The 25,533-nt window shown below is 41.5% G+C and overlaps 1 protein-coding gene across 1 annotated transcript in view; it reads right to left on the minus strand.

Moving 5' to 3' along the window:
• Positions 1-3,933: 3,933 nt before the first annotated feature.
• lrrc52 (leucine rich repeat containing 52) overlaps positions 3,934-25,533 on the minus strand; it is a 31,103-nt gene continuing 9,503 nt past the window's right edge. Inside the window, exon 2 of the mRNA XM_085152609.1 lies at positions 3,934-17,427. Coding sequence (XP_085008735.1) covers positions 17,087-17,427 — 341 coding nt within the window. The 3' untranslated portion in view covers positions 3,934-17,086. The remainder of the gene's footprint in view (positions 17,428-25,533) is intronic.

Below are 25,533 nucleotides of genomic sequence, written 5' to 3' on the forward strand. Positions count from 1 at the left end.
GGTTGGGGACCGCTGAAATAGACGACCGAACAATGAACAAAGAGAAACAGAGGACTTAAATACGCAGAAGGTTAATGAGGGAAGTGGAAACACATGGGGAACAGAGCTGACACAAATGAACATGACGCCACAGGGAGATACAAAACTGCACACACTGAACATGGAGACACAAGACTTTCAAAATAAAACAGGAAACATAGAGGGACATAAACTGGGACACGCAAGCTTGACACAAGAGACAGAAAGAGGGAGTGAGGGAGAACGAGAGAGAGCGTGAGGAAGATTTAAACACAGGGGATATGGGAAAGAAGGAACAAGACATGACGGGCTACAGAAACACATGGACACACACGATAGACCAGGGACACATGTAAGCAGGACGGGCAGACGAGACACCTTGCCCAGACTACATGGAAACAAATATAATCAAACATACAGCCACAGTAAAGAATAACTAAAAACTAACTAATAAAAACTATATTTTACCTTGGAGTGTGTGGATAAGATGAACCTATGCTGACTCCACACTCTGTTCTAAAACCCTTAAGTTAGAGGACATACTAACGTCCGCACTCAGACATGGCTGTTCAAATAATGAGACTGAGATGTAGCAGATGGCAGGTGTGACCCATGATGCTTGTAGTGTACTTTTTGTATGCCAAGGCATTCATATCAATCATGAAAAACCACTTCTTCACGATGAGGCATTCTCCTCCACATCATGGCCCTTTCCTTTATAAGGATGCCTTTTATTACTGCTCTAACATCCATATCACGGAGGCCATCTATGGGGTTTGGGGTTGCCCAGTTAGGCACACATGCACACACTGAAGACTCACACTCATGCCCTTATTAATGCATGTCCTTGCACAAACATTGTTGGGGCAAACCAGACATAAAATAACATAGTTTGCATTCATAGGGAGAGCTAGTCAGTCTGCCAGAGTTTGTTTGTGTCTTTGAAAAGTCTGTGAGTCTGACAAAAGAGTACCCAGTTTGTTATGTTAATTTAAAGTCTTTCAGGAGCTCAAATGGTTGTCTCAGCTAATGTTTTAATTTGACATCTCAGTAGAGCAGCAGAATAAAAATTATGACACTGGGCTAAGAGAAGAGGGAGAGGGAAGAGGACAGAGAGAGAGAGTAAAAGACATGATGAGACCTCATTAAGGCTATAACGAAGTGTGTGTGCACGCTCATGTTCCAGTATGTGCCAACGCACTGGGCATGATCCAGTCGTTTTTGTGTGTGTCTGCGTCAGTGTGTGCAGATCTAAGGAGCCCCTGGGAGGGTTAAGTAGGGAAACAGAAGAGATTGAGGTGGGGAATTCTCATCAAAAGCTTCCAAATCAGGAAAGGTGTCGACAAGAGCCACCCTGCAAAGGGACAGAGGGGAGCGGAGGCAAAGGAGGGGAGTGTGTGTGTGTGTGTGTGGTTGTCGGGGATTCTGGTGAAAGACAGAAGAGTCATGTGTCTGAGATAAGGGTGGCAGCTATCCTTATAGAGAGAAAGGCGGAATACAAAAGTAGGAGGAACGGGAGTTACTTAAGATTACTGATAATAGTGGTGAAGGGGAGGTGGAGGTGTATTCATACAGAAACACGTCACAATGCGGATGCTCCACCCAACAACAGGTCATTTTGTTGGGTGGGGGTTTGGTGATGAAGGCAGGGTGAGGTGGTTGGGGTGGGTCCTTGGAGGCATTCCTGTGGTAATGAGCTGTTAGTCTCGGAGGAAGATGAGCTCTATTCTAGGGGCACTGAGCTGCTATTCTGAGGTTTAATCTGGCTGGTTCACCTTCTGATGCTGCTCAGCACAGATACACCCCCACCCCCCACCCGCCCCCTTTGACAACCACCATAATGTAAGGACATCTTTGAGTTTAGCTTCAAGAATCAAATCAGGTGTGACAATCCTGCTTCATGTGACTTCTTACAAACTGCTAAAAGGTCCACGTTTAGGGCATTTAGAGAGATTTTCCGTCAGGTCTGCAGGAGGGCAGCAGGGCAGTAGGTCGAGGTCAGAAAGTCAGATGAGGAGGGTGGGGGGAGGGAGGGTTGGAGTCTGAAATTTATCTAAAAGAGGTATACCACTGATTATAAATCAATGATATCAACCACAGGCTTTTTGTAGTGAATTTATAGCTCCTTCCAAACAGAAATCCCTACTTTCATTTCATTTTTTGCAGCTTTATAGTGCTCTGACTTAAAGCTCAAATGAAAAATATTAATATTGTTTTGTTTTCATAAAGCCAGTTTTGCCTGTAAAATGCTGGTATTCCTCTAGGTTACCCTCACTGGCTGTAACTATAATCGCAATACACTTCAGGAGTAAGATCAAATCAAAACAAAAACCCAGAGCAGCATATCCCAGCTGGCTGTAATGGCTGAAGGTGACAGCCGTCGAGTTACTGTCAACTAAACAGTCGGCTGCTGCTTGTTTGATGTGTGTAATTAAAATGACAAACACAGTGGAAACACTGGTGCATAATGTCTTAATGTAATAACTTACATAAAGGTAGTGGAATGACACCTATGATAAATGATGATAAAAGATGTTTCGACTCTTGTATCATAAACAGTGACATCTTGTGAGATTATGCAATGAAATGTGAATACCTTAGAGTTGGAGGTCTCCTCTAACAAAGGAAGAACCAAGCAATGGAGACGCTTAATAGAAAAAAAGTAAAGGTGGATTTATTTATTTATTTTTTAAAAAAGAGACCAATATGTTCAGCAGCCTAATTAACTCAAAATAGGAAGCCACTGACAAATAAACACAGGTGGGGGGCATGAGGTAAAAACCTCAAAAAGACAAGAAAAAGGCAAAACGGGATGTAATTAAATGTAACACTGTAGCCTGACATTCAACAGTAGGACAATGAAAAGGGAACATAGATGGAAATAAGGGAACAGGAGCACAAAACCAGCATTTATATACGAGGGCCAAAACATTCTGTGATTTCTATGCTGCTGTATTGCATTCTGATACGTTTCCCAAAACTAGCTTGTTCTCAAAGTCTAAATATTGACTCAGTTTCTGCTTTCTTTAATATTTCTCTCATGAGTTTAAAGTTTCAATACATAATGGCTGTAATTATTTTTTTTAAAATATGAAATATTAAAGGTACAGTTAGTCATTTTTAAGGTTATTTTATGAGAGAAAATGCTGTACTGAAATATATATATTGAATATTGTGTAATTACACCTTCCAGAAACCCGATCCAATATCACCAACCTGAGTAATTAATCAGTTCAAAATACATATAAGTGGGTTTGTGGAAGTTTGCATGTTGCTCCTCTATCTTGAATAAGGTGAGCGAGATGGACGTGGTATCTCTGCCAAATCTTGTTATATGTGTGCAGTAGAGATCAGCCAGATACATATATATAAGATTATTGCAGTTGCGTACTGTCACCAGATTAGACATGCAACCCTTCTGTCTCGGGACAGTTGATATTGAGCCAGTTAAACAAGAACAACAGCTGGTTATAAGTTAACATTATGCCAGCGAATGTTAGACTCGAGCATGATAAACAGTTTGTTTACATTTTCACATAATATGAGAGTTTATTTCCAAAAATGTCCACAAATGTCACATCCACTTCAAGGAATGTTTAGCTAGCAGAGGCTAATAGTGGCATAAACAGCAGCACTTACTGACAGAAAAGTTAAAGATATCAACAACTCACCTGAGTATCCCTGTCATCGGATATAAATGAGCTTCACTGATTCATCGTCTCGTACTGGACTCCATTCACAAAGTTTTACAGCCTCTTCTAGAATAAGTCGATGTGGACATCTGGTATATAGACAGCTCACAGTGGGCTGACAGCGTACACTCGCTGAAGATGAACGGTGACCAGAGTTTTTGAGGTCATTCAGGTGTAAAAACATAAAATGCTGCAAAATATTTTATTGGCACAGATCTGGAGGTTTTTTTTTTTCATTTTTATTTCCTGATTTATTGCTAGTGAGACCATTATGCTCGCTGATTTTGACATCACCTCATGTGTCGATCTTTGCGCGTCGGCCATGGGATGCAAATCTTGATTTGGTGACCGTGAGACGAAGTCATGGCAGTGAGCGAAGCGACCGTTGCAGTAGTTATACTGGGACCTTAAATGTTGATATGTTGTTGAAATATGTAAAAATATAGTGAGCACAAAAACATGCTTGGATTGTGCATGTGAATTGGAAAGGATAAGAAAATAAACCTCAGCTGACAGCAATCTGCAAAATACTGACGTCTAGCAATGCATCTTTAAATATGAGCAAATAAGCTGCATTTAGAGAACTGTGAACTTTATTTTTTCTTATTCTTCATCCATCCATGTATTCATGGGTCCAGGTCTGGGTTGCAGAGGCAGCATTCAAAGCAAAATGCGTAGACTTGCCTTACTGTAGCCTTTTCTTACAGATCCTTTGGTAGGAAACCAAAATATTCTCAAGCCCCTAGACCGACATGATCTCTACAGCATACCAAATATGCTGCTTATTATTTTTTAATTATTAAGCTATGAAAGACTTTTTAGATTTCGAAACAAAGACTGGTCTGGCAGATATTGTGAAGTGAAACAGTTTTAAGAGTTGTGGTCATCCATTTACTCAGTGCAGATGGGGAGTATTTTTCTTGCTGCCCGACTGCATCAGACAGGAAAAGGGCACAGAAGGAATGTCTAAAGCAACTAAATCAGATAGTCATTCTTACAGATCGTTTTCTATCTGGTTAGGATGGCATAATCTTTGTAGCTGTAGCAGAAAGTACAAAATAAACTTGAGGTAATGGACTACTAAGAATGCACCTGGATTGACAGAAAGAACAAAGCAGAACAGGTATTCTTATTCCAATCTTCTGCTCCTTAAAATGGTTAAAAGAGAAAAGTGCACTTTAGTTGATTGAAATTAGTTTTTTAGTTTTTTTTTCCACAGTGTGGCAGTGTGACCTGGTGACACACTGAGCTGTCAGGATCGATCGTGGCTCCTCCGAGCTGGCGGTAGAGACCAGGCCTGGCATTCTTGCATTGGCGTGCTGTGCCTGGTCAACCATTTCTTCCCAGAAAGCCCACAGCCACAGTGACGCATCGTTCATCAAGTGGAGCTGCAGCAAACACTACTCAGACACACTTCATCTACGCAGACACAATCACGCATAAACACAAATATTTTACACAATTTGCCAGGCTGGAAGCCTGAACCTTCACACCTACAGATTGTGCAGCAGAGGGATAAACTCTCCACCTGCGTGTCACTCCCTCTACTTCCCTCAGCTGTGTATCTGTTTTTCCTCCCTCTCCCTATGTTAAGTGCCAAGTGAAGAAAGCTCCACTGCAGTATCTGACCCAACCTGGCAGAGGTGACGTTGGATAATAAAACCACTGTTCCTGCCAGAAAGACAAGAGGAGATAAGGGAGGGAGGTAAAGAATAAGAGAGTGAGGCAGAGTGGGAAAGAAATAAGAAGGGAAAATCACTGGGGGCACGCAGGAGATGGGAAATTTTGACTGGGAATTTGAAGAGGTTGAAATCTAAACTAAACAAAAATATAGTTTAGGGTTGACATTGTTTGAATGAAGTTGCAGGTACGAGGCTATGTATTTTCTCTCTCTCCCAACCCTCAGTCCCTCTGTCACTGCCATCTCCAGCGCCAGGGTGTTGGTGCAGAGACTAAATCAATCACGATTTGCTCTCCTGCTGCACATTGTGCTGACATAGGATGTGTACTTTTTTCCACATCACCATAGGACACCCAAGAAAGGGACAAACAGAGAAGACACACTGTTAAAAAAAAAGGAATGAAAGCACAAACATTGGTTAAACATCAGTCTATTGATTTAATTGATAGTAAAAGATAAAATGTTACTTAATATAAGTTACTGCAGTATTAAATAGCCAGAACTGCTAGTCATACAGTACAGACAAGTTCTGTGAAGATTTGTACAATAGTGTGTGTGTGTGTGTGTGTGTGTGTGTGTGTGTGTGTGTGTGTGTGTGTGTGTTGGTGTTTTGGAGTGTGTAAAGCCAAGAGAGACTAGAAAGAGAGCGCTACTGCAAGTGAGAGAACCAAGATAGGCCAGCGATCAACAGGATGTGTGTGTGTGTGTGTGTGTGTGCGTGTGTGTGCGTGTGTGTGTGTGTGTGTGTGTGTGTGTCAGAAAGGCTTGGGTAAATTGCTGCTCTGTATTGTACTTGTTTTTATTTATTTGCGTGAGAGCACATTGTGTGTTTCTAGTGTATACGAAGTGTGCCATTTCTATAATTATGAAACTAAAATCTGTCTCTGGTCCACTTTTGACCTCTGACCTCTACTCCAACTATGTCACATCTTGATGTGCTAGAAAAGATGGTTGACACGCCTGAAACACTTAAGATCGTGCCAGTCCCCAGTCTTAAACCTTTTAAATCGCAGCATAAACATGAACTAAGACTAGTTCTGCCTCATCTAAAGATTTTTTTAATCTAACAAATACAGATTTATATAAAAAGAGTCCTCACTTTAACTTTTAATCGTACTATAATGTTTTTTCTAGAATGGACATTTAGTGTGACGGTGATTATTTTCTCCTCTTTTGCTCAAGTACCTATAGGCTGGTCTGTTTCAAAGACATCCATCTACTGACTGAAAGGTCATGTTTTTCAAAGCTTCTGAGCACCCTACCTCTTGGAAGAGGGCCGGTGTTAATGGTAAATTACAGTTGAACTTGAGTTTCGTTCCCATTATTGTAGCTATTCGGACTCATGTCTGGGTTGATAAATGTGTTGGTTGGAAAATGAAGTCAACACAGAAGTTGCAGCTCCTTGAACAGCCACTTGTGTTGCTGTGTGACGTGCCCCTACAGTCTATAGATGCTAACAGCTTGTTAGTTAGGCTTGCATGCATTGACTGATAAGCTGGTTTCATTATAGTGGAAACATTATTAAGATTGCAAAATAGTTATTTTAGTAAAATAAAATAACTATTGTCATTGTTTTGCTGCAGTAAAATTGCAGTAGAACAATGTAAATGCAAACAAGGGCTTCATGTGCGCTGGTTATTTTGCAGCCATAGAGCAATGTTGTCATCACCAGTTAACATAATTACTTATTAATGTTGCAAATTATAAAAATTATGTCATGTGTTTGTAGGAAAACCTGTGGGTGAAGTCACAGTGCATTCTCCCCCACTCTTAAAGTGGGGTTGCATTGAAAGTGATGCATAAACAGTTGTTGATTTTGATGTATCACCTCCTCCTGGTCATATTCTACTATTCCTCCTTTGATTTTTACAGTTTTTCCACTGTAGCTGTGCATGAGTGGTGAGTACAGGGAATATGATGGAGAATAATAAAACTCAAAGGATCTGCAAAGACAAAATGTTCACATTTTCTTCTGGAAGGCTATTTTGTGCTGTGTGTGTGTGTGTGTGTGTGTGCAGTGATGGGTTGTAATATTGACTTATTGCATTAGATGGTCTCTGTGCTTCATGCTTGCACTCTAACTTCACCCTCAGAGGAATAACGGGATCAGATCAGACTGAACACACAAACTAAAGCGCACACCCACCCACACACATGCAAACGCACACAGTAATGGTTGTGTGAACACAAAATGTTTTGGCTCTTGCATTGCTGTTGTGCTTCTGGGGTTTTGTGTTCTTAGTATTGTATAAAATTGCCATTTCTGTCCGTCTGTCTGCAAGCCTGTCGGTCTTTCTGTGTCCATTTGTCAGCCCGCAATCCTTCCTGTCTCTCTCATGGAAAGCTTTTAGAAGCGCCAAAGCTCTGAGATCCAGCAGGCGCAGTTTTGAGGGCCGTGTGAGGGATTAGGGCTCGCTCTCTGCCAGTGGTGTGAGCGGAGCGGCTGAGCAGTTGGCAGCACAACTGAAGTGAAGGGAGGAGGGAGTGGAAAGAAAGGGAAAGTGGAAGGGTGGGGTGCTCCGAGCCAAGCAGGTGGGAGCAGGGTGTGAGGACAGATAAAGAGGAGAAAGAAAAGTTGAGGGGCAAGAGAGGGGAGAAAAAACATTCATACGTGCATTCACCAAAGTCATTTGTGAGCCTCTGCTTCCTGCTCTAAGCCCCTGATGCTATCCCAGTTCCACTGTGCAGTGTGTATGTGTGTGGCGAGCAGTCTCTAAATTCTCTAGAGGCACACATGACAGACAGACGGACTGTGTCTAATATATAGGAAATGGAGCCAAATATTGCTCAGATTTATGAGAATGGACTATTTCTATTTTTCCCTCAGTGTGTGTGTGTGAGAGCGAGAGACTGAATCTAAGATTGCTCTTTCCAACCTCACTGAGAGCTATCTGTGAAACTGAGTTCCCACAGGCAATTGCAGCAAAAGCACACACCTGCGCATCAGTACCAGAGCACGACTACACAGTTTAAAGTGAGAACCTTCGGGATTTCACTCATAGTAGATTTAATAACTTGTGTGGTTATTATTGTAGTAACAGCTTGAGTTGCTACTTTGTCATTAATCTCCATAAACAGATATCTGAGCACAAATATGCCAAATCTGCAGAGTTTTGGTAAAGAATTTCCCAAAATGTATGCAAGTGAACAGTTTTTGTGTAGATTAAAAGAGGTATGGCGTGCTGAAATGCAATCTAAAAAGCCATCAGCTATTGTCTGACACGATTTTTTTTCTCATCATCTTTTTCTAATTTACCTGCATTCATAAACGATTTCCGGAACAGGAAATCTTGGAACAGATCTTTACTGGCTTCAGTATAAGCCCAGAATTGCTGGCATCGTCTCCAGATGCTAATTAATCAGACTAGCCAGTGGGTTCCCAGATTGCTCATTCATAAACCATACGCATAGCAAAGAGTTAGCCTCCAAAAGTAAAGCCAATGTGGACGTGAACCTGTTTTTTTTTCTCTAAATGGCCAGCAGGGGCAACTTTTATGAGGAAATGAACGTACTGCTAACTTGATTTGTGACCTTATTGACTGTCTTGATGAGTTAATGGTCTCAGTTGCTAGTTTCACTTTGAATACAATGTGTTATTAATTTTCTAAATAATAGTTAAGAAGTAAAGTAGCAAACCATGGTAGGCTAACATATGGTTGCCAGTTTGCTACCTTCTAAATATGCAGTCCCCTCCTTGAATCATCACGTTAACGTGGTGGAGGGATTTGCATGTCCAGTGATCACAGGAGATATGTTGTGTGGGTCAATCTGCCCCTGGTCAGATCTCCCAAGGCAAACTGGTTCTGGGGGAGGATCCAAGAGTGACCCGCTGCACAGAATAGAGTCACCGTGGTTCCGGCCTGGAGCCAGGCATGGGGTAGGGGATTGAGGGTGAGGGTCTGGTGGCTGGGCCTTACTCCCAAGCAACCCAAAGCAACTGCATGCATCTGCCCTGCAGGCTGTAGGGATTTCGTTAGGGCTTTCTGTGAAATACAACCGAAGAGCGACTGCAGAGAATTTGAAAAAGAAGCCAGCTGATATCAATGCCACATTATTAGAAACACTGGTATACATGCATAAACAATTTCCTCTTAATGCTTTAAAAGCAGACAGGACATTTCAGTTAGTAAATGGTAGAATATACTGGAAACATTAAAAAAAATTGCGAGTAAACCAAATTGAGAGATCTATAAAAATGCCAATAATAAAGAATGTGGTGGTGGTGCTATGAAAATCAGTAACAGAACTATGTTATACTGCAAACATCCAGCAAAGGTGCACTGGACCCAGGACTCAGTGCTGTTAAACAAAAGATCTCCACTATTGTGGTATTAAAAAAATCTTACAGTTTTTAACTGAGTAGTTTTTATTCATATAAGACAAGAATTCAAGTCATTTTTCCAGTATTAACAAGTAAAATCTTAGAAAACTACTTTTCATCCAGACTTCATCCTTAAGTTCTTTATTGCTTATGATCCATGATGTACAAAACTAAAGAAAAATCTAAAAGAAATGGCAAAGGAACTAAAAAACATGATACACAGTATATCAGCAGGTCTGTCAGAATCTAAATCAGATCCCCCCGCACACACGCACACACACGTACACTGGGGACTGTGCTGTCGCCTTCGAGGACATCTGCAATCTGCAGCTTCAACAGCAAGCCATCACAGCACCTCTGACTTCTAAACAGCACACCAACGCTGCTTTCTCAGGCAGTAATTTGTGAATTTTCCAGCCACACACAGAGATACATCCTCACACGCTACAATGACCTCTTCTCTACTAGCGGCCTTGATGTTTTATTCCTTACAGAAACCTGGATTCGCCCTGGTGAACTCATTCCTTTCTCTGAACTTCTTCCTTTGGACTGTGCCTTTTTTAGTTCACCGAGGCTTTCTGGTAGGGGAGGTGGTTTAGCCTTGGTTTTGAAAAAGATATATAATGTTCGGTGACTTTCCTCGCCTAACTTTGCTATTTTTGAAGTTCAGTTATTGGAGATGACTGCTTCCATGACCACTTTGTGTGTGTTGCTCTATTGACCGCACAAATATAACAAGTGTTTTATCTTGGACTTTGCCGACTTCTTGGGTTCCGTTCTTTTTAAATATGATTCTGTTCTTATTCTTGGTGATTTTAACATACACATCTGTTGTAAGGATGACCTGCTTGCTAAAGACTTTCTTGCTTTAATGGACTCTTTTAACCTCCTTTAGTGGGTAAATGAACCAACCCACGTTAAAGGCCATATTTTCGACTTGGTCTTTACGTATGGCCTGGATATCTGTATTAAGGATATAAATGACGCTGGGATTTCAGATCATTTTCCTATTTCCTTTGATATTGGCTTATCTGCCGCTGGACCGCAGTCTGGAGCTCTTTCTCGTCCGCTACGCGTACTCAGCTCTGAAGCTGTGTCAAAGTTTGCTGTGTCTTTTTTAGATTTGGCGTTTATGATTCCTGACTGCTGCTCAGTTTGCTCATCTGATGGTTATGCTGATATTTTCTTATCATTACTTTCATCTACCCCTGATTTGGCTGTACCTGATGACTGTTCTTTCTGCTCGGTTGATGGTTGTGCTAATATCCTGTTATCTTTTTGTTCTTCTATTCTTGATTCTGTTGCTCCCATCAAAATGAAGCGCCCTAAAACCTACTGTCATTGCTGGAAAAAAGATAAACTTCAGGTTTCTTATGACATGTTACGGACTAGCCACTCACAGTTTCAAACTGCTGCTAGAATGGCTAAGGCATCTTTTCTTTCCAAAGTCATTTTAGCTAATGGTCACAACCCCCGTATGCTATTTAAAATTTTTAATTCTGTTGTTAATCCCTGTCCTGATATGCCTTTACTGTATTCACAAGCTCTTTGTGAGCGTTTTCAAATTCTTTTTTTTAGATAAGGTTTCATCCCTTAAGCTTTCCTCTTCGTCTGCTTCTTATCCCGTCTTTTCCTCTGAGTGTAATTCAACTTTTCATCAATTTGAGCCCGTGTTACTTTCGACTCTGAAGCAGCTGGTTGATCAACTGAAAAACACCAATGCTGTGTTTGATATTCTCCCATCACGCATTGTTAAGGGCTGCTTTGATGTAATTGGACCGAGCATTCTATTCTTAATAAATTTTTCTCTACTCTCTGGATCTGTCCCACTGGCCTTTAAGCATGCTGTAGTCCAGCCTATTCTGAAAAAAAAAGGAATCTTGATTGTTATGATCTTTTGAACTATAGACCAATCTCTAAGCTTCAGTTTCTGTCCAAGATCCTGGAGCGACTAGTTCTTTCTCAGCTTCAGGCGTATTTAGACGCGAACAACATTGCAGAGAAATTTCAGTCTGCCTTTAAACCATGGCACAGCACTGAAATGGCCTTGCTTAGAGTTCTCAATGACCTTCTTGTAAGCACTGACTCTGGACGCTCTGTGGTCCTGGTTTTATTGGACCTTTCCTCTGCTTTTGATATGGTCGATCATAACATTCTTCTACTAAGACTTGAGCATACTGTGGGTATAAGAGGCACTGCCCTCAACTGGTTTAAATCTTATCTTGCTGACAGGTCTTTCTCGGTTAATTTGGGCAACTTCTCATCTTCCTCGGTACCTGTACGCTGTGGTGTGCCTCAAGGATCTGTATTAGGCCCTATTCTCTTTTCACTATATCTGCTCCCTCTTGGAGCAATTTTTGAGAAGTATAATATTGCCTTTCATTGCTATGCTGATGATATACAGATTTATTTTGAGATTACTGACGATCTTGCTATGTCTTTTCACTATTTTCGTGAATGCATGCGTGAGGTTAAAGATTGGTTCAAGAGTAATTCTCTTGTCCTGAACGAAAAGAAAACAGAGATTGTGGTGTTCGATAGTAAAATCCCCCGCGACCAATTGTGTGCTGCTCTGATGCCCTTTGCTAGCTCCCCTTCTGATTATGCCAGTAATTTGGGCATATTACTGGATAGCTCGTTTAAATTTGACAAGCAAGTGTCTGCTGTTGTGAGGTCTAGTTCTAATCAGCTGCGCCTCATTTCTAAGGCTAAGCGCTATATTCCGCACAATGACCTGGAAAAACTTATTCACGCATTCGTGACTTCCAGGTTGGACTACTGCAACTCTCTGCAGACTGTCCAGAATGCGGAATTAGGTTACACACTCCTGTCAGAGCACTTAGATCTGCTACCCAACTTCTTCTGGAGCAACCTCGTTCTCGGCTGAAATCTCGCGGCGACCGTGTGTTTGCTGTAGCTGCCCTATCCGGGTGTCTGACTCTATGCCACTGTTTAAATCCTGGCTGAAGACTTATTTATTTAATCTTGCTTTTCCACCTAGTTAACATTTGGTGTGCGTTGGTACATTTTTATCCGTTATGCTTGTTAACTACTTTTATATATTATGATTGTCAAGGTTTTATAATTGATACGTGCCAGGTCTTATCTCTTTTCCCTCCCATCTCCTTTTTCCTATTTTATTTTTTGTCAAGCACCTTGGTATACCCTTGGTTTTTTTAGTGTGCTTTATAAATAAAGTTTATTATTATTATTATTACTATTATTATGTGTAAAAACATGACGAGAGGAGGGGAGAAGTTACAAAGAAGCCCCCTCCTCTCTTTCCTCGCTTGCTTTGATCAGCTACACCCAGAACAGAGTCCACTACAGTGATTTTATCAGTAATAATATATTAAATTGTTTCCAACTCCTTTCCACAAACTCATGCTCATTCATTAGATGCATTAGTGCCTTTAAGATGAGATTCATAAGTCCAAAGTAGCTTCCTACCAAACATTTTAAACTTCCATTCGCCTCTCAGCTAATTACACAATCTGATGGTGCTCACATGTGTGCACAAAACAGAAGCCCTCTTAGATCAGTGATATTTTTACCCTGTCCTGTGCTCTGCCCTGTGACGACTTCACACCAGTATAGCGCCTCACCTTTTGGCACACTGACTGACTCCCCTCTCCTCTGACCTAGTGCTGATAAAGGACTCACATTTTCTGTCCGCTAAACAGCTCTATATTTGTCAGCAGCATAAAACTGACAATCAGCCCAGCAAAACAGATGTACGCACCAAACAGAAAGTGCTGTCTGCAAGTTTAGGTATAGGTTGCGAGGTCATGCCATGGTAGGTCACATGCCTTTTTATGAATGCGATGAAACATAGATACCAGCCTTCCACAGGTCCTTTTAAAATCTGCACTGACAGCCTAAAGATTTAGCAGATAAATTATAGATCCAGGTGTATCCGTGTGCCTTTGTGTGCTGGCGTCATGTGAGAGCTGATGACAGTGTCGGATTGAGAATGAAGGGGAAGGATAAGAGGATGTAGTGATGCATGGTAAGAGAGACCAAAGCAGGAGTGTTAATGTTCTCAGGCTTGCTGCTCTGACTTTAGTGATGCCCTTGAGATTTATTGTGCATGTAGGAAGATCTGTGTGTGTGTGTGTGTGTGTGTTTAAATGGGAGGGTGAGCAGCTTCCTGTGATTGAGTGAGGGAGGAAGCCTGTCTGTGAAGATGTGACAAATTTTCATTGGAAGTTAACCTCTCATTGTAAAAAAAAATAAATAAACAAACAAATGAAAAAGCTGTTGTCGCTCATCTGCACCCACATTAGGATATACTGTTATGATCATAAACCAAGCCACAAAAAAACATAAACATGCACTCTTTCACACACTCACACAGTGACGCACACGCATACATTCTGCCAAACCCTCTGGAGATTCATCATTTAACCGTGCCCATTCATCCCGGGCATTTGGATCCACTTAGCCCACAACATCAATAAAAGCCTGGCTATCAATCAGTCTTTCAATACAGCTGCTAAATACATCAGTCAGGATGAATTCCTGCTTCAGATGGTGACCCCGCTCTTGCTCAACCCCACCTCTATCTAAAGTTTTATTATCGCTAACCGCCTAACCAGTCTCTGACAGACAGGGTGGAAGCGGAGCAGGATGAAGGAGGAATCGGTTTGGACCTGTCTGTGCTCATGAATCACTCATCCACGCTGCTAACAGAGATGCTCTACGATCGCTCTACCCCACTTAAACGCATACAGTTACGCATACATGAACACAAACAGTAATATTACTACTACTACTGCTCCAGAGGCACACTTCTATTCTGACAGTCGGGTTATAGGCTGCAGCCCATCTGCGTACGTGATATGGGGTCAACTAAGTGATATGTCTGACCACATAAAGCAGAGTCATCCGTGGATGTACCACTGAGTCAATCACCCTGGTGCTGTCTTCATGTGCAGCCACCATGATCCCGCCCCACTTCTACAACTACAGAGCACGGGAGAAGTTTGGCTTCAGGGCTTTCAAAAGCCATTTTCACACGTGCGCATACAGAATCAGGTCGGGACAATGTCCAAAGCTGCCTTTTCTTACGTGTAGGAAATAATTCTTACTACAGAGGAATACTCTGTGGAGATTAGCCTTAGGTGCTATGAGGGTAGAGCGTGCACGAAGCAGCAGATCAACTTGCTCGCGGTCAATTCACCGTGCAGTTGCCTACGCTTTTCTCACGTGTGCAATTGGACATCACACAGACACACAAGTTAGCGTATAGTGATTGATGTGACAGGGTTAAACTGAGGGCTGCAGTGCATGTGTGAAAACAGCTTAAGAAGTGGCTAATGTTGTGGCAATGTGTATTTTAACCACCAAAAGCATCTTTTCTCAAATGCAACTAATTAAACTTTGACTTTAAGTTTAAAATAATAATTAAATACTTGGCTCAAACTCCAGACTTCCTGGGTGAAAGCCTGACAAACACTGTCTGACTTTCACAACAGGCATCCTGCCACAAAGAGAAAGACAAACTTCTCCCACAAGCACAATAGCAAGATGGAGACTACGGCAAGCAACTACTGCAGCGCGACTCACGGTGTGGCAAACCATGTACTGTGCACACAGAAACATGAAGTCAGACATACACATAGTAAACATGAGATTTGACAGTCACTTAGTGTCACTATAGGTAGACTTCTCCTATCTGTTAATACAGAGAAACGAGCTTTGGGAGCAACTTAACATCAGACTGAAAAGCACCTCAGTCACTGTTCTGCACGGCCCCTATCTGAGTTGGAGACGCTGGGGCAACGGCACGTAAAAGCACGTCTTTAAATGTCGAGTGAACCATCCGCCCTAGTAAGAAACAGCAGGAAATGACAATATCAGATTTTTGTGAAATACTGGGGAAACTGTAGCTACCTTTAAATAAATAGGTGAAATTAACACCATTAATTTAGCACATTTCCCAGAATGTTTGAGTAGTACTTTTTAAAAGGGTCAAAACTGTTCTGTCTTTTACAGCTTGTGTGATTTCACTTTAACATCTTTTAATCTGTCTTTGCTTTGCTTTCCTTTAGGTCAACATCAAGGACATGTTGTGGAAACTCATTCTCAAGATGTCAGAGTGTTTCAGATTCTTGCAGACATTTTTGGTCCCAACACTCCAAAAGGTCTCTGGTCAGGAATTCAGGAAAAAATTGTGCTACAAATTTGCATTACTGTCTGGATATAGTAACCACAAAGTCTGATTTTCAGCTGGTGTTAAGTTGCTTTGTAAAGGCACCCTGTGCAGTTTTCTTGTCAACAAAGGGAGTTATTATTTTTTTTTACATTCAAATAAATTCATTTCCGTCTATCCTCTAGGCTTATATAAATACTTATATAAATACCTGCCGACTTAAGACATCGGCATGCATTGATAACTAGAAACCTTCTAATTTTGCTTAAAACGTTATGTGTCAGTCAGTACAGCAAAACTGACAAACACCCCAAAGAAAATGTTGCTCCATAGCACCATTTACCACTCAGACAGCTCCACAGGGTGCCTTTCAATGTTAAGAGTAACACGGCAAGCTTAGTTGGACCACCTCTTTGTTCTTTTTTTGTACATTCACATTATTTTGACAGTGTCTGACATTGTTCGATCTGTTATGACCCAAAATGTGTGTTTGTTCTCTGTGGACAGATTCTGTCTATAGGAAACAGCGGTGACTGTAGAATATTTCAAGTGAGTTGCCTTAAGGCTTTCAGGAAAATCACATTTAAATACGAAACTAGATCCCCCTTTAACTTTGGAGATAAGGCAAAGCTCTCGTTGTGACTCCCAGTACCTTCTTATGTATTTTGTATGATTATACATGTGTGCGTGCGTGTGTGTGTGTGTGTGTGTGTGTGTGTGTGTTTGAATGCGTCACTCACGTGTCTTGTTTTACTGGGTGTTACTGAAGAGTACTTTACATATAGTATAAAGGTACATCCACCCACTCAGAGAAACCAGCAGCTCCGTAGACTATCTGTGCAAAGTGTGTGTGTATGTTTGTGTGTGTGTGTGTGTGTGTGTGTAGTGGTGGTGGGGGGGTTATTGCTCTCAATAATCTCAGAGGTCATTCTGTTTCTCCTGAAGTGAAGGCATAGTCATCCTTATTGCTGTCTCTGTCTGTCTCTCTTTCTCTCTCGCAGACACACACTCACACACACGCGCGCGCAAACACGTACGCATACACACTCACTTTCTTATATGTTAAGGAGCATATTGCAATATCTAAATCTGTAACAAAGAGAGACAGGCAGATCTTAGTTCATAGCGGAGCCTTTGGTCTCAGACTCCTCTCATCACTTCAAGTTGCTCCTCTCCGTCTTTTCTTTCTTCCTCTTCCAATGTTGTTTCGCATCAGTCTGTCACACTTGCATGCCAGGCTTGCTCAGATCGCCATTCCCCTGGTTCCCACCTCCCCCTCCACCTCCCCCACCTCCACCCATCCCTCCCCTTTCGTCCTCGTCATCGCTGTCCAGTTCCTCGCTCTTTCGCTTGCTGTAGCGTTCGTACAGCACCATGAGCACGCCCATCACCCAAGCCGACACCGTGCCGGCCGAGAAGATGACAAAGCCGATGGCGATGAAGAAGAGGTAGTCCCAGTAGCCCAGGCCTTGGTGGCAATCTGCCCGCAACTGCATGCCGACCTCCGCCAACCGCTGGCCAGCCAGCTCCGGAGGGTTGTGGCAAACTGTCTGGCCCTCATCTGGAGGTGAGGAGAGAAAGAAAAAGAAAAAAGAGAGCGGAGGAGTAATGAGAGAGGAGATTAATGAGGAAAGACATATAAAAGAGAGCAGTGGCAGAGAATAATCAGTGAGTGGTTGAGGATGAAGGGCAAAGTATCGGGAGAGAAAAGGGGAAAAAATTTAATTACTCAGGAGAAAAAGGTATGCAAACATCAAACGCCAGGATCCAAACAAACAGCTTTTAAAAATGCACTGATAACCTTTGTGATAAAGGATCCCGAGAGACACAACAGATTTCCTCTGAGTAATGAAGGTCTTTGGTGTCTAGGGCACGGGATCATTATTACGCTGCACACATACTCATGCACATGTATGCAAGGAAAGGTGACTTGACTGCAAGCCTGGGGCACATAAACGCTCCCCTAGGCTCGTGTACATCATTATACACCAGCAAATCACTGTGCACTGGTGAGAAGATAAGGAGACGAGTGTTTTCGCTGACAAAACATCTGCTGCTCGTAATGGGAAAATGATAATCAGCCGGAGTAACTGTCATCTACACAGAAAAGCAGAAACACTGACACTTTTAAAACAGTAAATGACTTATTGATTTAACAAAAGAGAGGTCAAAGGTTAGGGTCAACTACTGAAGCCAGATAGGTCCCAATCTGTTTGTCCGTGCTTGTCCTAGCCTCCTTGAATCAGTTCATTCTGCTACAGTGAATTTGCATTAGCATATACAGTACCCTCGTGTATATCATTTCAGAAACAAGAACAGTATGCGCTGTTTCCTATCAGTTCATCTTACTTTAGAAGCACGGCTAATTCCCATGCTTCTTCATTCCCACCCTCCCTGCATGCTTGATTGCGTTTGTCTACATAACGGGCACGAGCTTTTTGTGTGTTTTGCTTTTTCTTTTTCTTTATTCCAAGCTGGGAAAACGAGAGAGATGAGAGACCGAAAAAGAGATAGACGGACAAATCGAGATGAGCACTTTTGAAAACCGAGAGAAAGATAACGGCACAAAACGGGGATGGAGGAAGAAAAATGCAAACAAATACACAGAGAAAGAGTGTATGCACACACTAAATAGGAATCACGAGATAGACAGAACATAGAATATGAGCGAAGTCTCCGACGCTCCATTCCTCTGATGGATTATTGCTGTTAGCAGTGTTAATTAAACTGCAGTCATCTACCAATGAAGCCAAAGGTCTGGACATGGAAATGAGCAATGGGAAAAGAATGACTGGATATGATCTATACATCTCAGACTACTTGCCAGGGATTTGCAGAAGCATCAGTTTGAAGTAAGAACTAGAAGGACGCCCAAATGAACCTTAAACCTAAAGTGTTTTATTCTGCCTAAGATAATCACGAGACACATTATACTGGTGGTAAGAAAAGTGGAATCAAACAAAGCAAACTTGGTGTTTTGAAAAAACCTGCTCGGGAGAACTTTCACAACACGTATATCTGCAGCGGTTTTATGTTTTTGATCAATACAGCGTCGCTTATCACCTCCCCCGAGGGCTTTCTCCCACTCTTGAGAAGAAGAGTTGAGCTGATGCTGTTGTGTCAAGTCTGCTGCATGTGTCAAGTGATGGATTGGTATTCTTCTGTAACCAAATAGCTTTGATGGTTTTTTTTTTTTCCTTTTTAACAGCTGTCCATGTGAGTGCTGAGAGTATGAGGTCACTGAGTTAGTATTTAACACCATAAAACAGGATTAGTTGTCAGAGGTGCACAATTTTTCAGTGGCAAATAAACAACTGAGGATAAATTGGAACATATTCTGCATGTAACACCTTTTTATCTTTATCCATTTTTGACTATCAATCAGAAAATAGACGCACAGAGATTTTACATCGCCCCTCTCTTGTCTCTGCTCGCTTCGTAGAAGTGATCGGCATGAAAAAGAGACCTGATTTAAAAAGCTGGGAGAGAATACTGAGAGGGGACAAATACAGTGGTTAATGCTGAGTGTTCAGTGGGCAACGCAAAGGGCAAGATTAGATACTTTATTATTACACACAGAAATTATGCTGTTACCGCACTGGTAGTTTTGTAAATGGCATTAACCTTAGAGTGTCTGTAAGTTAATAGGCCAAAATTGGACCGACGGATGAAATTTACTGCTGGAAATGTGAAAGTAAAACAGGCGCATTCCTGAATGTAATGAAGAAATTCTTTTATATTTCTCCTTTGTGGAAATTAGTTATCAGAAAGTGCTGGAGAAAGCAGGGACAGGGCTTTTTAAACCCACCCAAACAAGACTTTACTGGCTCTTCGAGGATTGTTCTCCACTAAGAATAGAATAGAATAGAATTCAACTTTATTGTCATTGCACATGCACAGGTACAGGGCAACGAAATGCAGTTTGCATCCATCCAGAAGTGCTTTAGCCATGATATAGATATATTACAATATATATTAGCAATAATATAGATATGTAAGTATATTACAGAAATGGGTCTATTGTGGTATGTTATAATGTACACGGTATGAAGTATGTTGTGAATATTCTATAACTATAAGTATGTACAGGCTGTAGTGAGTACAAGCTATGTACAGGCTATGAACAGGATATAAATATGAAATAAAAAAAACTATACAGAAATCTGAGATATACAGTTATACAGAAATGTGAACTATGCAAGTTATAAACAGTTGTAGGATAAAAAATTATCGTATGTACAGAATGATTATTTACACAGAGCTACACAGTAGTGCAGTTAAGATAAGTGAGATATTTGGATAATTTCTACAGAGGCTATATAAAGTGCTAGTGGTTGTGAGTGGTGGTTCAGTCCATGTTATTATTGTGTGTTTGAGGGTACAGTTGTCCATTGCGTGTGTGTGTAGGTGGTTGTGGGTGTGTGTATGTCCGGTCCATGAGTTTAGTGTGGGTCAGATGTCAGGAGGCAGAGACTCTAAAGACGACACCTGATTGAAATGAATGATGGCCTTTGTCTGTTGCAAAGGATTTTTGATGTCATTCAGTAATTCACTATTACAATACAAAATCTATATAGGCCTTAAACAGGCTGTCTGTGAACCCAGGGGATCAGATCACCATTGCTGCCTCCTTTAACTGCTGCCCAAGCCACAATGCAGCAGGCCACAATGGCACATCTACAGGCCGTGGACCCACTTGTTTGGGCTGCGTCCAGCCAAGCTCCATGGATAAAGGTCTGACTACCCTTTGGGATCCCGGTATCTACAAAGTAAGGTTTTTCAGGCATTTAACTGGGAGAAGACCCAAGACATGCTTGAGAAATTCTGCCTCTTAGTATCGTTTGAAGGGCTGCAGCAGGAGCCTGAGGTCAGCTCAGGACAAAATAATCTGTGGAGGAAGTATGGAAGGTCAGTTCTGTTTTTATTTTATTATTTTAATCTGCTTGTCACTAACCTTTTCTCCATGTTACCTTATTTATGTTGAAAGGTCTTCATATGTTGGAAAACTGCGCTAAACTTCCTTATGTGTCTTCACTATTCGTGGCTGTCCCTCTGTCATCGTCTTCCACTGTTTCTGGCTCAGCTAGCTGGTCTGCTCTAACTCATTACCTTGCCAATCTTGCCTCGAGGCTGGTGTGAGGATTTGTTTTCCTGCGTATATGCGGTGAGGTGTTTTCTTTTCTCTCTTGCAATGTAACATTCGTAACTGGATGCTGGAACAATGAGGTGCAATCAGAGGCTGTGCAGACTCACAACAGCAAACAGGTCGCTCGGGGTATTGGGGTCTCGTTTGTTCTTGTTCCGTCAACATTTCATGCGTCTTGTAACAATTCAAACTCTGGTCACAGTTCTTGGCTGCATGGTACTGCTGCCTGTTCTTCTCTAAAGTGTGATGAAAGGCAGTATACTGATTGAGCGTGCTCCACTTGTATTCCTCTGTGTGCGTCTGAGCAAAGTGAACAAACAAGAACACTGTCTCACATTAAAACAATCCTTCAACAGAAAACTCTAATATTTAAACAATAGATAAGCATAAAAGTACGATGCATCCACCATGTTCCTGTTATTTAGTGTTAGCTGTGAAGTTAACAATAATCAGGCAGCCTGATAGAAGCAAAAGTTAAGTCTTACTTTGGGAAAACGTATTCAATTCACATGACTCTCTTTATTGTCTTCCTATTGATTTTGTATGAAAAGCAGTCCTTTTCTCATTGATCAAAACACAAAATGAGAACTGACCATTGACAAAAGGATCATATGATACAGATTAATAAGATTTACTGGCAGTAATAGTAATCTGGACCTGCACTTTTTTCATAAACACTAGGTAAGTTTTAGTATTTTACTTGCAAAGTGCCATGAGTTAGCGCTTGTGAATTAGCATTAAATGGAAGAAAACTGTATTGCATTTAATTAAAATGAGCAATTATAGGAACTTAATGAGTTCATCCTAGCACAAGACATACAGTGGGGTAAATAATTCTTTGACCCCCTGTTTCATTTTAATGGAGAGAGGCAAAATATCAACCAAAAAAGTCAAAAGAAAAAACATAAAAGTTAAAAATTAATTTGCAGGTCATTGAGTGAAGTAAATATTTGATCCTCTATGACCCAGCCAGAATTTTGACTCCCACAAACTAGCTGTATGCCCTTGTAACACCCAAATTATAATGAATCAGTCAAATAATTACAGAGACTCCTGATCTATTTATGACCGCACCAGTGGCTTCTTCCAGCAGAAAAACCCTGCATGTCACAAAGTTCAATCATCTCAAACTGGTTTCTGAACATGAAAATTAGCCCACAATAATCACATATCAATCCAATAGACTAATAGGAGATGTGCATCATGGGTGTAAAGTGGCCAGCGAGTGTATATAGCCTGTTGTACTTAATCTAAAGTTAAGAGTTTTAGACTGTAACATGGTGTGAACTGGGCAGGTGTCATGTGTAAGGGCTTCTGTCAAAAGCACACACAAAGCCTGATGTTAAACAAGAAAGGTGTAAATTTAATGTAAATTTTGGAAGAACATGACCACAAAAAGCACTGCAGAGTTTAGCAGGATTCACCAAAGTCGAGCAGTGAGTCAAATAAGTAAACAATGAGATAAATAAAAATGCAGAGGATCCCCAAATGGATGAGAGGCATGCAGGAGATGAACACGATAAGATCGAGTAATGGCTAAACACAGACGGGGAGAGAAAAAGGATAAGCCACAGGTGGAGGGAAGGGAGTAATAAGGAAATAACTTTTAGAATACAACGGGTAATAGGAACGGATTACAGGAGAAGCCATGACAGCAGCTATACAGGGTGGTTAAACAAACTCCTTTAACTCGGGCGATCGTGGCTCAAGAGTTGAGAGTTCGCCTTGTAATCAGCCCCGGCTTGGACAGTATCGGTCGTTGTGTCCTTGGGCAAGACACTTCACCCGTTGCCTACTGGTGGTGGTCAGAGGGCCCGGTGGCGCCAGTGTCCGGCAGCCTCGCCTCTGTCAATGCGCCCCAGGGTGGCTGTGGCTACAATGTAGCTGCCATCACCAGTGTGTGAATGGGTGGATGTGTAAAGCGCTTTGGGGTCCTTAGGGACTAGTAAAGCGCTATACAAACACAGGCCATTTACCAGTTGTTTCTGTGTCGTTCAACAGGAAGACGTCTGAATTCCCGCCCACAAATCCATTTATCCTGCACACTTGTGGCTACGCTTTGGAGATAATTCACTGCTGCTTCCAATCCCAGATAAGAGAAAATAATGTGAGTATTACTGGAGAATACAGGAAAAGGTGGCAGCCTGGATGATTCACTCTGTGTTCAGTCTCTCTTTGCCGTCTGTTTCCTTGTCACTCACTGTTTTCTCACTCATCCCATCACTCAGCCATCACTCTGGCAGCATGCCCTTGACATTTTCAGTAGTTGTCCCTGTTTTTCACAGTCGCTATATTTCACTGAATTTTGTCTTTAATAAGATACGCGCTGGTACTTTTGATAAATGTAGTTAAAACTGTTATTTTCTTGTTTAAAGTCCAGCATTTTAGGCATTGTAGCCATTCTCTCCGGTTAATATCTAATCTGAAGACTGTTTCATTAAATGTCCAGTTATAGTACCCATTCAGTACAGGTGCTAATTTATTTTAAACACACCTTTTTGAAAACTTAAATGTGTATAAAAGGGTGTTACTTGCAAACTTGTGCTAACATTTGCCCTTCTTTCCATTTGCCTGTGCAGTTAACCTGCTCATTGTCTCATTAAAACTTCTCAGTAGGTGCAGCACTTATACAATTCTACAAAATGAAACAAATACCCAGAGAGCTAAACCAGGGGTATTTTCAGGTTAGGGACTGTGTGGATGTGCATGAGAAAGGCTCGGAGAGAGAGAGAGAGCAGAGAGCGAGTGTGGAGCACAAAGATAAAGAGATGTGTGCCTGCGCTCTTTGTTCCTGCAGAGTAGTTTGAGTGCAGTCTAATTCCAGCAGTTTCAAGACAGTTACTGCAGCCTCGAAAAATTGACAGTTTGCATGCTCACTGCACTGCAGTTTCCCCTTTTTTCAAACACACCTTAAACAAGCTGCAGGGCAAGGCATACACACTCATTGTGACATAGTGTGGCCTGAACCAGGTGGTTTCATATTGCCCTACACTTAGATTCTGCAATATGCAGTTGGTAAAATGTTATTGCTGTCTGGTTCTTGGTTTCCTGCATGGTGTACACCTGCCTATTTTTTCATACCTTTTACCCAATTACTTCTGCTGTGCATGCCATAACATCACCGTGTTACCATAATGTCATGTCAGTGTGCTAACGATCGGACACAAATCCCTGCAGCTCAGTGACACCTGGCCAGTGCTTATAAGGATAAAAATATCACAGGAGGAAATAAACATGAGCAGTCAATCATGTAACACCTTACTTTTTAAAATAGACAAGCGGATATAAAGGCACACAAACCCAAGACACGAGTAAGCACCTCTCTAAAAGCCTCAGATCAAGCAGAGCTTTCCAGGAATTGTGAATGGGAACTAAGACTTCCTGTTTTATTTGAAAGAGTGCACAATTTAGCAATCCAGTGACTATAAGCAGTGTATGTGTGTGCATATGCATCTGTAATCAGAGGTCATGAGTGTTTGTGAGTGTCAGTCACTGAGCCTGGGTGATACAGTCTCAGTGTCTAATCATCAGCTGGGTAGTTTCCAGGCTCGGTGCTGACAGGAAAGCTCGTTGCTTCCCCGGAGGTGTTGCTAATGTGGGGATGAGATGCTGCTGAAAAATGCTGTTGACTCGTTGACTTCACTCTAACTTGTTTACAAGTCTCTGATGCTCACTCGCATTAGACGGCAACGAGCAGCGGAATAACAACTGCTTCTTTTTTTTTTGGTGAATGCACACAAAACAAGAGATGCCTGTAGTTTAAAGGACCTTAAGACGCAGGTTATATTTCTGCATTTTAAGCTCGTGTGTGCATTTACAGTATGTTCACATTACACACATGTATGATCAGAGCTCTGAGCTATTACCCTGCAGGGGCAGAGATGCTATCCTGTGAAACAGGAGCAGAGCTATTTATAAACAGATTAATTACGCCAGTGCACATGGTAATTAGTACAGTTTTGGCCCTGTACATGTGGAAGCTGTAGATACGAGCAGCCTCTAATACCTTCAATCACAGAGAATTAACTTAAGTCTGTTTTACATATTTCTGTGTGTTTACACGCTTAGTGGAGGCCACTATTCAACCAGACACCTTGACTGAAGCCTTTAATCAGCTACCCTGATGATACGTCTCTAACAACCCATTCTCCTGTGTTGCCTTTATGACCTCTGACCTCCAGGTGGAGGAAGAGTACTAAGAACAGAATTTGAAGAATTATTTATGAATCAATAAGATTACAGTGGACAATAATGTCCTTAATACATACTATCATTCATTCAGGGATTTGTGAAAATTGAAGTTAGACCATACTGCAAAACCTGCAGCCTTACTATCAGATATCACTGTGTTATTTGTTGTGTTATTTGTATGTTATGATAATAAAATTGTTCCGGAACCATCATTGCAATTCACCAGTCTTGTTTTGATGTCTCAGATTTGTACTCAGAGGCAACATCATAGAGTGTGCATAGGTTCTGTAAAATAACGCCATCTTGGCGTAAAACCTGAATTCTTTCTAA

This window comes from Neolamprologus multifasciatus, chromosome 23 (genome assembly GCF_963576455.1).
Source record: "Neolamprologus multifasciatus chromosome 23, fNeoMul1.2, whole genome shotgun sequence".
Classification (NCBI taxonomy): Eukaryota; Metazoa; Chordata; class Actinopteri; order Cichliformes; family Cichlidae; genus Neolamprologus; species Neolamprologus multifasciatus.